This window comes from Scyliorhinus torazame, chromosome 4 (assembly GCF_047496885.1).
Source record: "Scyliorhinus torazame isolate Kashiwa2021f chromosome 4, sScyTor2.1, whole genome shotgun sequence".
Lineage (NCBI taxonomy): Eukaryota > Metazoa > Chordata > Chondrichthyes > Carcharhiniformes > Scyliorhinidae > Scyliorhinus > Scyliorhinus torazame.
Window position 1 is genome coordinate 164,947,019 of NC_092710.1, and position 17,050 is coordinate 164,964,068.

General features: G+C 52.5%; 1 protein-coding gene across 1 annotated transcript in view; it reads left to right on the forward strand.

Annotated features, from left to right (window-relative positions):
- Positions 1-17,050, forward strand: part of LOC140411668 (adhesion G protein-coupled receptor F5-like) — a 92,592-nt gene that overhangs the window by 18,179 nt on the left and 57,363 nt on the right. The window contains exon 3 of the mRNA XM_072500691.1: positions 10,976-11,027. Coding sequence (XP_072356792.1) covers positions 10,976-11,027 — 52 coding nt within the window. The remainder of the gene's footprint in view (positions 1-10,975; positions 11,028-17,050) is intronic.

Sequence of the window (17,050 nt, forward strand, 5' to 3'; positions counted from 1 at the left end):
GTCTGCCCCATCCACCAATGAGTGTATGTCCTTTTGAAGTTCAAGGTTGTTCATCGCAGCTTTAGAACATTTCCAATCTTTGTATCATCTGCAAATTTTGAAATCATACCCTGCACACCACAGTCCAGGTCATTAATATATGTCAGGAAGAACAAGGGTCCTAACACTGCCCCTAGGGAAATCCACTAAAAACTTTCTCCAATTTGAAAAACAATTATTTATCACTGCTCTCTGCTTCCTGCCACACAGCTATTTCTTATCCAAGAGCCTACTTTCCCTTTTATTCCATGTGCGAGAATTTTGTTCACATGCCTATTCTGTGGTTCTGTACCAAATGCCTTTTGAAAATCCATAATCACCACATAAGCAGCATTGTCCTTTTTGGTTACCACCTCAAAAACTTCAGCAAGTTAGTTAAATATGACTTTCCCTTGATGAATCCATGCTGACTTTCTTTAATTATCCTGCACCTGTATAAGTGACTATTGACTTTGTCCTAGTTTCCAAATGTTTCCCTACCACTGAAGTCAAACTGATTGGTCTGTAATTGCCGACATTATTCTTGCACCCCTTTCTGAACAAGGGTGGAAATTTCACAATTCTCCAGTTTTCTGGCAGCACCCCTGTGGCTAAGGAAGACGGAAAGAATATCACTAGTGTCTGCAATTTACATTCTTACCCCCCTCAGCATCCCTGGATGCATCTCATCCGACCCTGGTGTTTTATCTATTTTAAGATGGCCTATAACGCCCCCTCCTCCTCAGTTATTTTTTTTCTATAAATTTAGAGTACCCAATTATTTTTTGTTCCAATTAAGGGGCAATTTAGCTTGCCCAATCCACCTAACCTGCACATCTTGTGGGGTGAAACCCACGCAGACACGGGGAGAATGTGCTCCTTCTCAATGATTAATTCCTCGAGTGTACTAGTTCCCTCTTCTCCCAACTCGGCCTGGGTAGCATCTTCTTCCTTTGTAAAGACAGATGCAAAGTACTTGTATAATACCTCCGCTATTTCTCCTGCCTCCATGAGCAAGTTCCCTTTTTATCCCTATTCAGCCTGCTCTTTCTTTTACCACCCTTTCTATTATTTATATGCTTATAGAAGACTTTGAGATTTCTCTCACATTAGCTGTCAGTCTCTTTTCATGCTCTCGCCTTACTTTTTGATTAGTTTTTTTACTTCCCCTCTAGTCCCTCTATATTCAGCCTGATTCTCCGTTGTATTTTCTGCTTGACATCTGTGTATGCTCACATCTTCCTTTTCATCTTCACTTCTATCTCTCTCGTCATCCAGGGTGTTCTAGATTTGTATGTCCTACCTTTCCTCTTCAAGGGAATATACCTTGACATTTTCTGCAATACTTTCTCCTTGAAGGGGGTCCGTTTTTCAACCACCATCCTTTCTGCCAACTTTTGATTCCAGCTCACTTGATTCAGATGCATTCTCATCCCATCAAAGCTATCACTCCTCCAATAATTATCCCTACTCTGGATTGTTGCGTGTCCTTTTTGATGGCTAGCCTAAACCTTATGATGCTATGATCACTGTCCCATAAATGCTCTCCTACTGCTCTGAACCACTTGGGCCACCTCATTCCCAGAATCAGGTCCAAAAGTGCCTGCCTTCCCATTGGACCAGAAACATATTGCTGCAGAAAATGATCTTGAACACATTCCAGAAATTCCTCTTGTCCCTTTGCAATATTTCTATCGCAGTTTATATCTGAATATTTGAAGACCCCATTATAATTACTCCATAATTCTTCGTCCTTTCCAAAACGTCAGGCTCTGAGATTCGCTTGTTCCTGCTGCTACAATGATTAAACTAATTGTACTGTGTGTGCATCTCATGCTTCAAATATGTGTTATTATACAAGTATTATACATATTTGTACATGGTGTATATTGTATGGTACATATCTGTTTACATATTGCCTTATGTTGTACCTTACTTTTGGTCTGTCTGAGGACCTCTTAGATAATCTTTAAATGGCCTTTAAAAGGATCTCACAAGCTATTCACGACCATCCATCATTACTTGATTTGAGGTGGTTGCATGAATCTGAAAGGTTTTTCTGATTGGCCAGTCAGTGAATGTGACGTTGTTTCACATCAATCCAAATGAAGCATGAACAATTGCATCTCCATTACCTTGGGATGGATTTTCCACTGCTTGACACCGGTAGTGGGGTTCCCAATCGGGCGGAGAGTCGAGTACGGGCTAAAAACAGAATTTAATCCTACTCCGATGCTCCGGTCCCCCACCATCGTTGGAAGCAGGCTGCACGCCCTGTGCCGGTGGGGCCTTGCAAAACCGCGATTTGCATGGATTTAAATGCAATTAATGGGCTGGATACTTGAGGCTTCACCCCTCCGCGATGCTCCAGCCCTCTCAGGCGAGTGCCATGTGGACGTGAATTGGTGCAAATAGTTACGAGTGGGGCCCAGTGCTATGACCGTTGAGAGGGAGCAAGAAGGTAAGAAATCTCTCCAAACTTTTCGGGCTTTATGCTGCTCCTCCACCAATTACTTAGTGGCAAGCGTATGGACTCAGGATGCTCCCCACGCCGGGATCAGGGTACCCTGGCTGAGACCCCCATTGCTGCCCTATTTCATTTAAACCCACCTCCTAGCTGCAACCTACAGGTTCCTGGCTGCTGAGACTGCTGACTGCTGACAATATCCTGACAATACTCTGAGGGCTTCTGATCAGGCTCCCAGCCTGCTCCTCTGGACACCCTCACACCCCAGCAGTATCATCAAGGGGATGGGCATGGTCATGCTCAATCGCCAGCCCACCAGATGTTGGCACTCCTCAGTTCATTCCTCAGAAGTGCAGGCCCACAGTGAGGAAGCAGGGGATTAGCAGAGCTCACCCCAAACAAAGGACATCGGAATCCTTCCTGGCACATAGCCCCTCTCAGAGTAGAAGGCTCTCCAGTGACACTATTAGCTAGCCCATCCCTGAGGATCACAAACTACTCCAACCCTGCCTGTCCACCACGCTCCTGGTCCCATCCATCCCGCACCTGGCCAGGAAACCTGACCAGCTCCCTGCCACAACCTGTGTGTAAAACGCAGGCTGCACATCAAACCGCAGCTAAGGTCCCAGCAAATGCATACATCCTTCGCTCACCCCCATCTCTAGAACCTGCCCGCACACCAGGATCTTAGCATGGAGATGACTGGCTGCACAATATGACCGCCTCCACTACAAATCCAGTTGCCACTGTGCTGGCGGGTTAACACTTGGCCCACCCAGTGAGGAGACCCACAGTAGATTGCACTGGGAGAAACAAGACGGGGCCACAGAGCCGATCGCTAAACTGGGATGTGGCAGCCACCGGTACTCCGGTTGGCATGAACTGATGGTGAGGATAGAGGCTCCCACATCAAAGGCCGGGAGCTAGTCACTGATGGAGATAGGGGTGTAGTGTGGATGCCAAAATATCAAAGGGGCCGGGAATGGGTGGGGGGAACATGTTGAGGGAGGCGCAGCAGTACAACTCAGGGTAACCATGGGGGGGTGGGGGGGGGGTGTCAGAGAGTCGACCGCAGCAGGGGTCCACGGAGCCCAAGGGGCTGTAGTGCGGGCGGGGGCGTAGGCGCGGGCGTTACGCGAGGCCACATCGAGGGATGCCGCCAGGGCCCGAGCTTCTGTACGTCCCAGAGATTCTTTCTCCAGAAGCCTCTGTTGGATCTGGGAAGAGGCCAAACCTGCCACATACGCATCGCGGACCAGGAGCTCTGTGTGTTCACTCGCTGTTACCGCCGGGCAGTTGCAGTTTCGACCCAGGATCTGCAGGGCGTTATAAAACTCGTCCAGCGATTCCCCTGGAAATTGCCGTCGTGTGGCGAGCTGGTAGCGAGCAAAAACCTGGTTGGCGGGCCGGATGTAGATATCCTTCAGCGCGGCGATGGCACCGGTGAAACCGTCCTCATCCTCGATAAGGGAGTAGACGTCAGGACTCACCCTGGAATAGAGGACCTGCATCTTTTGTTCGTCAGTCGGTGTGCCGGGGGCCGTTCGGAGGTAGCCCTCAAAGCATGCCATCCAGTGTTTGAAGATAGAGGCCGAGTTAGCTGCTTGGGGTGTGATGCGCAGGCACTCCGGGGTGATTCGGAGCTCCATGTTCCCACGTCGTTTCTTCAATTTAAATTCTGCTTAATAAATTGTAGCACCGTCAATATGACGCAAGGCAGGTTCAGGTAATGTCAATTGAAGGCTTTATTAAGCAAAACTTTATCCCCAGCAGCGTGGTTACAGAATGCAGCTGCTGAGGGAAATGGAGGGAAAAACTGGGTTCTTATACCGGCATTTCTGGGTGGAGTCCAGTAGGTGGCAGATCCTATCAGGACCTGGCATCCCTCCACCAATAGCCCGTCGACACGTGGTGTACCGTATTACCCCTAATACATACTACCACAACCATGTAATCTGGTGGCACTGGATAGCCAAGAGAGTCCTCATCTTGCTGACAGTCTCTGTCTCCCCCCCTCCCCCCGAGACATGGAATTTAGACTACAGCTAGTTATGCTCGGTATCTGTTTGGTCGCTGCTGCCATTATGGATGCATGGCAGTGAGAGCACCAGGGTTGGTCCAGGGAGGACGCTGCACAAGAGGAGCCTTGCCCAGAAGAACAGCAGGTGGCCATTGAGGCTCAAGTGCCGACTGTTCAACAGGCGGAGGAAGAGGTGCGAAGGAGACGCCACATGAGGTCACCTGTATACCATTGGTGCCTGTCCTTCGAGGAGCTGCTGGAATGCATGTTCCGCCACCAACTCTGGCTCAGGTGGTAGCATACTTGGCACTGCAGAGGTTTGGAGAGGACACCCACTTCCAGTGGTCGTCAAGGTGACAGTCACACTGAACTTTTATGCCTCTGGCTCATTCTAGGGCTCGAGTGGGGATCTGTCTGGGATCTCGCAAAAGTCCAAGCTCAGGTGCTTCCATGCTGCCATTGATACCCTAAGCACATGGGAATCGGACTACACCACTTTTAACTTGTACCAGGCCCAACAAGATGCCCGGGCAGCAGGATTTGCCACCATTGCTGGCATGTCCCATGTCCAGGGGGCGATCGATGGCACCCATGTCACCCTCCAAGCACTGGATCAACAAGGGGTGTCTTTTGCCAGTAGGAAGGGCTTCTAATCCCTTTGTAGAGTTGGTGTGTGACCACCAGCTGAACATCATGCACGTCTGTGCCTGATATCCAGGAAGTGTGCACAACACATGCATCCTGGTGCACTCCTCGATTCCCGACACCTTCGAGGTGATCTCTCGGGTGAGGGGTTGGCTAGTGGGTGACTAAGGTCATGGGTAAAGCCACCTGTGTGGAGGCCCCAAACTGAGACAGAGAATCGTTGTATCAGCAACCAGGAGTGCCATTGAGCGGTGCATCAGCGTACTCAATAGCACTTCCGATGGCTGGGCCGCTCTGGTGGAGAACCCCAATATAGCCCCCAGAGGGACTCAAACATTATGCTGGCCTGCTTTATCCTGCACAACATAGGGCAGCAGTGGGGCGACATGCTGGAGGAGGAGGAAGAAAGGCAGGCCTCATCTGACAAGGAGAACAAGGATAGTGTCCCGGAGGACCTGAGCATAGAGCTTGAGCTGGCCGGGCAGGACGTCCAACGTGTGATCATGGGGCAACCTCATCACCAACTAGATGTCAGGCTAACTGCAGCTCCACCACACTGCCCACCTCTTTCAACCCCCCCCCCCTTACTTCAACCACCCCCAACCCCACAGAGAATCCATCTTCCTCAGAAATTCCACACCCCTTCCCTCAGTCCTTCCTAAACGTCTCTTTCAGTCCTTCCTCCCCTTCCCTCTTCCCTAGTTCCTCACTCCACTTTCCCCCCAGCTTTTCACTCCTCTCCTGCACCACAGCTCCCTCTTCCTCCTCCGAGGGTCCTACCAGCATCACCACAGGGCGTTGGCCCTGGGATGGCAGTATCAGCATGCCTTGCCTGCAGGGCGAATAAAGATGAGGACTCACTGTGTGATGAGTTCTCCTGCTCCTCATTGTCCGACAAAGTCTAACTCCTGACTTTAAGATGATAAACCACTGTCTGCTCGGGTGATCCCAGTATGTAGGTTGGCGATTCCTTCCCATGGGCTCAGATTTCTTGGGTGGGGGGTGGGAGGGGAGAGGGTGGAATTGCGGGAGAAGGTGAACAGTTCGGGCTCCTGTCACTGGGGATGCTGTCATACAAGGTGGGCTCACACTGTTGCCTCTATGCCCTGCCACTTCATGGCGAACATGTGGGATGCTCATTTACCCGCCATGTTCCGCCATACCCCACCCTCGCCCTGTGCCCTGTGACTGGGATCTCCTGTTCTGTGCTTCAGCCATGAATTGCACAGTGTGTGCCAAACCGTGCTCACCCTGACATATGGCCCTGATGTCTTGTCCCAGACCATCCACCATGGCCGCCACCCTTTCAGTGTTGGCCTGGGTGCTCCTGTGCTTGAAGGCAGCTGGACTCCTCCATCTGGACTTGCAGGTGCTGTTCCACCTGTGGCGTGGAACACTGAATTGCATCCCGCAAGGAGATCGTTAAACTGGTGCAATTCAGCTTTGGCGAGACAATATAGTCTCCCAAATGGAGAATCCTGCCCTGAGTGTTGACGCCGGGTCTGAATTGGGAATGTTTCATGGCTCCATCGGGGGAGCCAGTCCCGGAGCTGTTCAGGACATGCTAATGGACCAGCACAATGCCCACATGAAACTAATGCAATTCCAACGCAGGCGTTAGATTCGTTAGGACCGGAATTGGAACTGGCGAGTTTGACAAGCTGGAGCTGCGTATAAGCACTTCACACCGCACACACTCTCACTCCAGCCAGGCCAGGAAGCTGCCACCTAGGAGACTTGCCCCGAGGTTCGCAGATGCGGACCTGGAGACTTTGCTGGATGTTGTGGAGGAGAGGCGGGACACCCTCGTCCCCAGGGTGGGCAGGAGGCCACCATCCATGGAGGTTTGGGCCCAGGCTGAGATGGCAAAGGCGGGGAGTGCTGTGGACCCCACTGTGAGGGCCGCCCTGCAATATAGGAAGAAGATGAATGACTGGTTAGGACGGACCAGGTGAGTCACCATCTCTTTGCCTCTGGCATTACCAACTGCCTGATGATGTAGGCTTGAGATCTCAATGCCCTGAATCGTGGCACACGACATTTCTGGATTCGGGAGGTGCCGACTCTGCCCCCTGCAAAACATGTAGACGTCAGGGTGACTGAGGCCGTTTGCAACGTGATGGACAATGACCTAACTGCCCGAGACAAGGTAGGCATCGGGCCTGTGCTAGGACCCTACTTTTGGACGACCCTGAATTGAACTTTCTGGCTGTGTCATGGGTGGTCCCTATTCATATCGCTGTGCGGGTCAACGGGTACTTAATCCAAATGGAGTTGGTACTGCCATCGCAGTGGTGCCGCAGCTTGGTGATCGACTGACACCATATTCTCCAGATGGAGACAGGGGCTTACAAAAGATTCTGCAAAAGATTCCCGAAAGTTTTGGGCTCGGCCTTGGGAAAATTAACGGAGCACTGGCGGGAGCTCAAGTGGATCCACAAGTCCAGCCCTGTGTTTTACGTGCTCAACCGGAGCCTTATGCTATTGTTGGTAAAGTTGAGGCCGATCTGCAGCGATTGGAGAGCCTCAGTATAATTCAACCAGTTTGTTTCGCCAACTGGGCGGTGCCGGTGGTTCCAGTGATTAAGCTGGATTGGACACTCCACCTACGTAGTGATTACAAGTTAACCATCACATTGAGACCGATACCCACTCCCTAGAATTGAAGAACTCCATGTCTCGCTGGCATGTGGTTCTACATTTACCAAGTTAGATGTGAGCAATGTTTATTTACAGCTTAAATTGCACAAGGTCTTGAGAAAATATGTTACTATCAATACTCATAAAGGATTGAACGAGTACAGCTAGCTTCCATTTGGCGTACCCTCGCCATGCGCCATGTTTCAATACACCATGAAAGGGATATTATGTGGTCTCTAACGTGTTGCCGTCTATCTTGATGATGTGTTGATCACGGGGCCCACAGAGACTGGGCACCTGCAAAACCTTGAAGCGGTATTGCAGAGATTTTCGGAATACGGCATCGACCTGCGTAAGGCTAAGTACATTTTCAATGCTAAAGGTGTATCTGGGCTATCAGGTCGACCGGGATGGCCTGCACCCAGTCAGCGATAAAGTACAGGCAATCAAGATGGCTCCCACACCACATGACGCTACAGAGCTTCGCTCCTTCGTAGTTCTGATCAATTATTACATACGTATTACTCTGAATTTAACAATGATCCTGGTCCCCCTTCAATTTCTTCTACAGACCTGGATTTGGGGCGATGAACAAGAGGCTGCTTTCCGGTTGCTGAGGCGGACATTGGTGTCATCAAGAGTACTGACCCACTTTGATGCAACTAGGCTTCTGTATCTGATGTGCGACACATCACCGTACAACATCGGTGGCGTCCTCTCCCATCAGATGGGTGACGGCCAGGACTGTCCGATAATATTTTGCCTCCAGGACGTTGATGGCTGCGGAGCATAACTATGCGCACATAGAGAAAGAGGGTCTGGCTGTCATGTTCGGAGTTAGTGTTTTTAATAGTACATTTATGGCTGCCATTTTTTCATGATTACTGATCATAAGCCACTGTTTTGCCTGTTTTGCGAAGATAAGGCAGTGCCACCGAATGTGTCAGCCCAGATCCAGAGGTGGGCTCCGCTTTTGGCTGCATACAAGTATTCCTTTGAATACCGCCTGGGAACGCTCATAGCAAATGCGGGCGAGTTGTGTCGTCTTCCCCTTCCAATGGTTTTGGTGGATCTGCTTACAGCCAATAAAATTGGTGCAGTCCTAAATTTGATGGACCGTCTGCCCGTGACAGCTGCCTGCATCCGCGAGTGGGCGCAGTACGACCCAGTGCTGGCTAAGGTGCGACATTTTGTTTTGTGCGGTACACCATGCAACAGCTTCCAGTGGAATTAAAGGCTTTTTCTCACAAGATGTTAGAGCTGGCCGTCGAGGATGACATCCTCTTGTGGAGCACAATGGTTGTCGTACCTGCGAAAGAGTTCTGGAAGATCTTCACGCGGCACATCTGGATGTCTTCAAGATGAAAATGCTGACCAGGAGTTATGTCTGGTTGCCGGGAATTGACAGGTTGAGCGGGTAGCCCAGAGCTACCTTGTTTGTGAAGAACATCAAAAGCTTTCGGCACCGGCGCCTCTGCACTCGTGAGGATTGGCCCGGGCGTCCCTGGGCTTGCGTTCATGTGGATTTCACTGGATCGTTTCTAGGATCCATGTTCCTCATCTTGGTGGATGCGCACTTGAAGTGGCAGGAGGTCCACCTCCCACACAACACAACCATTGAATGATTGTGCACTTTGTTAGCAGAATGGTTAGCACTGTTGCTTCACAGCGCCAGGGTCCCAGGTTCGATTCCCAGCTTGGGTCACTGTTGGTGTGGAATCTGCACGTTCTCCCCATGTCTGAGTGGATTTCCTCTGGGGGCTCAGGTTTCCTACCACAAGTCCTGAGAGACGTGCTTGTTAGGTGATTTGGACATTCTGAATTCTCCCTCTACAAAACCAACAGGCGCCAGAATGTGGCGACTAGAGGATTTTCATTGCCACGTTAAATGTAAGTCTACTTGTGACAATAATAAAGATTGTTATTATTTGGCAAACACGGAGGTGATGAGGTTCTCCCATGTGCGGCAGCCCAGGCGCACACATTGCGCAGCCTCCTGTGTCTTCCCAGACCCCATGCCTTGTCCACCCTGGCGTGGTGACATGCATGCAGACAGGGCCCACTGATAGGGCAGGGCGAGAGGGGTTGGGCACCTGTTAAGATGGTAGCTGTAGTGTGCTGTGGGTCCTTGGTGTGGCACATGGCTGTGACAACCAGTCCAGGGGCAGGATGGATGGCAGTAGGAGCGCAGTAGGCAGGCAGGGCTTGGAAACAGCTGTTGGTTCTGCGGTGTGGGCTAGCCGATGGTGTTACTGGTTGGGCCTCTGTCCTGAGAGAGGCAGTGTGTCAGGGAGGGTGCCAAGGCCATGATGCATATGCCCTCTGTTTCGGATGCACTCTGCACCTTCCCTGCTCCCTCTGCAGTTGGACAGCGCTTCTGATGGGTGCACTGAGGGGTGCCACTGGTTGCACTTGACCATGCCCATCCCACTGATGGGTCAGCTGTGATGGGCATGGACTAGGGAGCACCAAAATGACTGGTGGCACTCTGCATATTTAAAGGACATAGTGGCAGTCAGCGGAGTGCGCAGCCAGGGGCCTGAAACCTGTACACAATAGCTGCCTTGCAGATTGTGATAATGGCTGTCCATGCTCGGCCACTCCGATCCCAGGAGTTACACCCGAACCCACGGTCTGTCTCCGAGTCGATCCCCGCTACTCCCCCGGCTCTGGTAGATGCCCCCCAGCCAGCGGCACAACTGTCAGCACACTTGAAAATTTGGAAACTTTACTTACCTTCTCTGTCTCCCTCAACAGCCACGACGCCCTGTCCCCCTTTTTAAATACCTGTTGTAAACCACGCCTGTGTCACTTCCGCCAGGGGCGAAGCATTGCGGAGGCCTGGAGAATACCGGGCCGAACTCGGTAATGATATGTTAATGCATGCAAATACCGGTTGTGCTTGCTGACATTGGCGTGGAGCATGGAGCGTGGAGCGCAGAGTGCGTTGTCATCACCAGCGAGGCCCCAGCGCATGGCGGACGGTTCGGCGCCCGGTGCCAACCTCGATTTTCGGCGACCCTTGATTCCCCGTCCATCGTGATCCGAGTTTCCGGTGTCACCGGGTGGAGAATCGCGCCTTGCAAATGGAGAATCCAACCCCTTGTGTTTTTAAGCATAGGAAAATGTCAGTCCTTTGAAAATTAAATCCTTTATAAATTGATGGTCGTATGTCTTATTTGTAGGTCACAGAGTGTCCATCGAAAACAAATGAAGCAGAAATGAATGGCAAAAATGGTAAGAAACAAAATAAATCTGCACTCGATGTTATCCAGTGATTAAAGTACTGTGGTAAAATCTGAACTAATTCCATTTTACAACAACATATTCAGTATCTTATAAACAGATCAACACAAATGAATAATTATGATGTTGCTTATTGCATTTCCCCTGGGTTTCCACAGGCTTTCTGTTGAATGTTTAGAAGGTTGTCAGGATAATGTACATGGAAATCCAACTCTGTAGATTGTAGATTATGATCCAGAACCTAGCATAATACTGAAAGTTGATATTAATCTGGCACTCCATTGACTTTAATAATTAAATAGCCCATGGGCCAAATGGCCTCCTTCTGTGTTGTAAGCATTCTTTGATTCTATTAATATATTTACAGAACGGATAATCTTGAAGAAAATGAGGTAAAGCTGACTCAATGGAATATAGTCTATGCTTTTGCAATTCTAACATAGATGGAAGGAGTATAAGAGGCTGAGAGCTATGAGGAAGTATTGGGCTTTTCCCTAGTACATATACGGAAGCCTTTATTAAATTTGTTAATTTGTTTCCAAGTGAATTAGCTGGATATCTACAATCTGTATTCCAGACAAGGGTACATTCAGCTAGCCCTGTCAAATGATATATTTTGTGAGTTAGCAATGTATTTGCAATGGCAACACAAACATTGGACATTAACAGATGGCAGAGGGATCATTGGACATCAAGCCGGAGATGTTCTTAAAATGACACGTCCAGGGATGGGGGTTAGCTCAATTAATCAAATAAAATAAGATCATTGCATCTTTTGTCAAACTACATTGCTGCCACTGGAATATTGGAAGGAGTCAATTTTGAGGTGATGGATGGAATGCCAATCAAGCAGATTGGCACTGAGCTCCTTATGGTCATGATTTTCCCACTGCATTGTGCCTGGCTCCAATCTCGTTACGCTGAGTGCATGGTGGGACAGGGCAAAAATGGCTCATTTAAATATGTGCAGCCCGTTTGAGGCCGCTCCAGCCAGGCCTCATGCCGGGAGGAATTAGTTCTGGTCTCCAAAAATGTGATGGCCGCACCGGGGGGCTCAGAGGCCATTGAGCCTCCCGGTAGTCGGGGATTGGGCAGGGTAGTGCCCTTGCAGTGCGCCTGGCACCCTGGCAATGCCAATCTGGAACCCTGGCAGCACCAACCTGATACCCTGCCAGTGCCGACCTGGAAATCAGGTTGGCACTGCTAGGGTGACACAATGCCTGAGTGCCAGGTTGGCACTGCAAAGGGGCTGGGCCTGGGGGGGGGCATGCCACAAAAGGGGGTGAGCGGGTTATGAAGCATACAAGGTGAGGGGGGCCTGAAAAGGTGGGCCGTAGATGGAGAGTGGCCTTCAGCAAGCCCATTCTCACTTGGGTGTGATGCCGGGTCAACCTCATGGCTGAATGGTGTGGATGGGGTTCACGCGGACCTTTAATGATGGGCGGAGTGTGCCCCTTCGGGGTCGAGGGTTTGGGGTATTGCCTATGTCTGCTGGGGGTGGGGCAGGGGGTGGGGGTATGGGGTGTGGTGGTCCCTCAACCTCACTTTGCGATCTGGACATCCTTTAGAAATGGCATCCAAGAGTTTGGAGAGGGTATGGAGGAGGGGTTCTGGTGTGAGGTGCTCCGGAGGGTGAAAGCCTCCACCTCGTGTGCGAGGTTGGGGCTGATACAGCTGAAGGTGGTGTATAGAGCGCACCTTACAAGGGCGAGGATGAACTGGCTCTTTGAAGGGGTAGAAGATGTGTGTGAACATTGCGGGGGGCGGGGGCCCTGCAAATCACATTCATATGTTTTGATCCTACCAAAGCTGGAGGATTACTGGAAGGAGGTTTTTAGGGTAATTTCTAAAGTGGTGCACGTGAAACTGGACCCGGGCCCTCGAGAGGCAATATTCGAGGTGTCGGACCAGATGGGGTTGGAAACGGGCGCGGAGGCCTTCGCCTCGTTGATCGCCCAAAGGCGGATCCTGTTAGGGTGGAGATCAACCTCCGCACCCTGTGCCCTGGCATGACGGGGGGACCTGCTGGAATTCTTGATGCTTGAAAAGGTCAAATTTGAACTGAAGGGAAGGATAGAGGGGTTCTACAATTCATGGACGCTCTTCATTGTGCGCTTTTGAGAATTGGATCACACCGAACATTAGTTGGGGAGGTTGGTTGGGAGGGTTGGGGGGAGGGGGTCTGTATGTGTTAATGGTGACTATGGGTGATTCCTGATTCCTTTTTGTCATTTATTTATGTTAACGTGTGGGCTAATGTTTAGGGTTTGGTGGGGGGATGGGATCGTTGTTATTGATATGGAGATTGACATTGCATTCGTTACTGATTATTGTTTATTGTTGGGTGTAAATTTAGGAGAAAATGTGAAAAAGGAGGAGAATAAAAAATATTGTTAAAAGAAGAAAGAAATGGTATCCTGTTTTCCAAAGAGCGGTTTTGCCTTTAGTTCCCCATTACAGAAACAAATTATTAATTGTAGAATTTTCCAGTGAGAAACACCCCAGCTTCAAAAAAATGAGGAAGTGCGGGTAATGCCGGTCTGGATTGCGGCCAAACACCCGGTGGAAATCATCCCGCAAACCCCACCCAAAATAACAATTAAGGCATGATTCTCCAGCCTCTTTGCGCTCTCGCTCAAGCAAAACGAGGCCGGTGAATAACAGGAGAGGCCAAAAGCGAGAACCGCGCTAGGCGCCAAACAGTTTGTGATGCAACTGGTCCGCTCCCATAGGTGAAATCAGGATCTCACTGTACCACGGTGACAAACCAATTATCACCACTTAAGCTCCATTCCCAAACAATTAACAGGAGCCACCCCTTATCCAACGGCCTCCTGTCATTCAGCAGTTTCACCAGCAACGGGTCACGTTGCCGCCGATTAGTACTCCTTTTGAAAAATGTGAACCTGGTGGAAGGGCTTCAGTGGGGAGCCGAGGAGGTGAGTAGCCATCTTTGCTCACGGGCAAAGAACCCAGGAGCGCTGAGTTTGCCATCCCAGTGCACGGTAGAGGGTAAGGACCCTCGGCTGGGGGTGGGGGACCCTTCGTAGGGGTGGGCTGCCATGGGAGGTTGGGGGGCGGCGCTGGGGAGCAACCGCTCACACCACCACCATGCCAACCCCTGGATCATGTGTACCCATTCCGGGGGCAATCCTTTGTCCCTGCAGGTCTGCCACAATGACCACCCATTACCTCCACCGACTGCTGAGGTCTCTGGCTGCGCGGCTGAAGGCTATTGCTAATAGGGAATTGGTACTCATGGTTAAGTGAGCACTTCACATATGCCAAGTGGATTCCGGTGGGTGGGTGGGCCATGTAGCAAGAGGGAGTCATTGCCAAGCATCCCAATCAAACCGGGATGCCTGGACACTGTGCTTGATCACTGCAGGAGGCAACACCACACACGCAGCAGTCAGCATCCGAACACCCAGGGGATGGGACACAGCTCCAGGGACCTGTCAATGGCCGGAGGGTGGGTGAGCGCCATGGGGAAGGGGGGGGGAGGAAGCGATGCCTGGAGAGATGGGCAAAGGGTCCGAGGTCAGCCCGCATGGGGAAGAAAGTGACAGAGGCATCATAATGGTTGTGCAAAAAGGTGTATCATGTGTTGTAAAGTACCCCACTCCTGATAATGCCACCCCCCCAATGTCCACCCCATTCTTAGCCCCCCAACCACTTCCCCCTGCCCCGGTGCCCTCAGTGATCCTTGATGTGCTTGGCCCTCCTAGTTCTACCACGACGTCTAGGTGTTTCCCCAGGATGCACATCTGAGGTGGAGGCAGTCAGCTGCTTAACTCGTCCCGTTACCTTTGATGCACCTAGCTAGTGTCCTCGGCGCACTGGTCATGCACAGCCATGCCACCCTGTCCCATGTGCTGACCTCGAGACGCAGCCTCATCAGAGGGGTGAAACGTGGGGAGCTGGTGGCCACAGTCGCCACTCCATGAGATGGGATCGGGTTGTCCCTCAGCGCCTCCTCTTCCTAGTCGGTGCCCATGGGGCCCTGGGGTTCAACCTGCGATGGAGGGGCTGCTGGTTCGAGCCCCGGCTGCTCCTGCATCATCTGGCACTGCCAGCTCTGGCAGTTCCCCATAGTCGGCACCATCGTCTCGATGCCCTCGGCGATGCTCCTAAGTAACTGGGAAATGTTCTGCAGTGCCTCGGCAATGCCCACCTGTGACTGGGACATGTCCCGCAGAACCTAATTAAGGTCGGCCTAGTACAGGGTGACATCCCCCAGGGAGTCGGCCATTTTGTCGAGACCCTCAGCCATGGCCGTCACCGACTCTGGGGCACCTTCACCCATGGTGCCGATGTCGTGCACCAGGCTCTCCACCGCAGTGTTGGCCTCAGTGCCTCGCATTGCCGGCGCTATCTTCTGCACCTTTGGCCTCTGGGACTCCTCCAATCGGCTATGGATCTGCTGTAGTGACATTGACATCTCCCCCTGAATGGGCCAGCTGCTCCCTATTGTCTCGATAATCTCTGAGTACCTCGGTACCACAGGCTCAGCATCAGGCTGGGACCAAGCTGTGTCCTGGGATCCAGCAGCCCTCCGACTGCTGTCTCCCCTGGGGTTTCCTGTCTCCACCTGATGTGCAGCATTAGCAGTGTTGCCCTCACCAGATTGTGCCCCCGAAGCCTGACCACTAACATTTCCTACCGAGGTGTGTGTATCTCTGCTGGTGGAGGGTGGGAATGACAGCTATGCAACGACTATAACAGTTGCATCCTCGGAACTTCCCTTGAGGTGTTCTCCCCGGAGTCTGGAGAGGGGGGGGGGGTGCCCAGGATGGGCTGGTGCCATCGGCTGGAGAACCTGTGGCAGAATGGACATGTGGGGCGGGGTTCTTCCCTACCCGGCAAGGCGGGCAGTCCTGGCGCCGAGGAGTGGTATGAACCACTCCAGCGTCAGGCCGCCCGGAAGGTGCTGAATCCTCCGCACCTTCAGGGGCTAGGCTGGCAGTGGCGGGGATGGCGCTGCGCCAACCGGCGTGGAATGCCCTCCGCCAGCCGGCGCGAGTTGGCGCATGCGCAGGGTGGTCCGTCTCCGCACCTGCCATGGCGGAGGTCCACAGCAGCTGGTGCGGAGGGAAAGAGTGCCCCCATGGCACAGGCCTGCCCTCAGATCGGTGGGCCCCGATCGCGGGACAGGCCACCATGGGGGCACCCCCCGGGACCAGATCCCCCCCCCCCCCAGAGGCCGCCCGCATAGCCAGGTCCCGCCCGTAAGTACCAGGTCTAACTTACGCCGGCGGGACTGGCCTAAAACGGGCGGCCGCTCGGCCCATCACGGGCCGGAGAATCGCCGGGGGGGGGGGGGGTGGCGCTGCCAGCGGCTGCCGACCGGCGCAGAGCGATTCCCGCCCTCGTCAAAATCCTGCACTGGAGAACTCGGCAGCCGGCGGGGGTGGGATTCACGCCACCCCCCCGCCGATTCTCTGGCCCGGCAGGGGTCGGAGAATCCCGCCCGTGGTAGGGATGGGTCAGTCAGTAAGTCAATACCAACACATGTTTGACAGGATCTCCAGGTGGAACCCCTTGGTTCCTCTCCTCTGCATCGTCCGCCAGCCTCTGCATTGGTGGCAGCCCTGTCCTCGGTCACACCGGTCACCTCCAGAACCCGCTCCTTAAAGGAGGTAAGGATTCTGGGGCTGAATTCTCTATCCCGCCCCGCCACATTTCTGCCCCGACCGGCCGGCGGGAGTCTCCGTAACACCGGCCGGTCAATGGGGTTTCCCATTGTGGGGCAGCCACACACCGTCGGGAAACCCCCCCGGCGCCGGCAAAACGGAGACTCCCGCCGGCGGAGAATGACGCCCCTGATCATGACGCAGTGGAGGGAGTCTCTTCTGCCTCCGCCACGGTCTCCACCATGGCGGAGGCAGAAGAGACTCCCTCCACTGCGCATGCGTGGGAAGCTATCAGCGGCCGCTGACGCTCCCGCGCATGCGCCGCCCGGAGATGTCATTTCCGCGCCAGCTGGCGGGGCACCAAAGGCCTTTTCCGCCAGC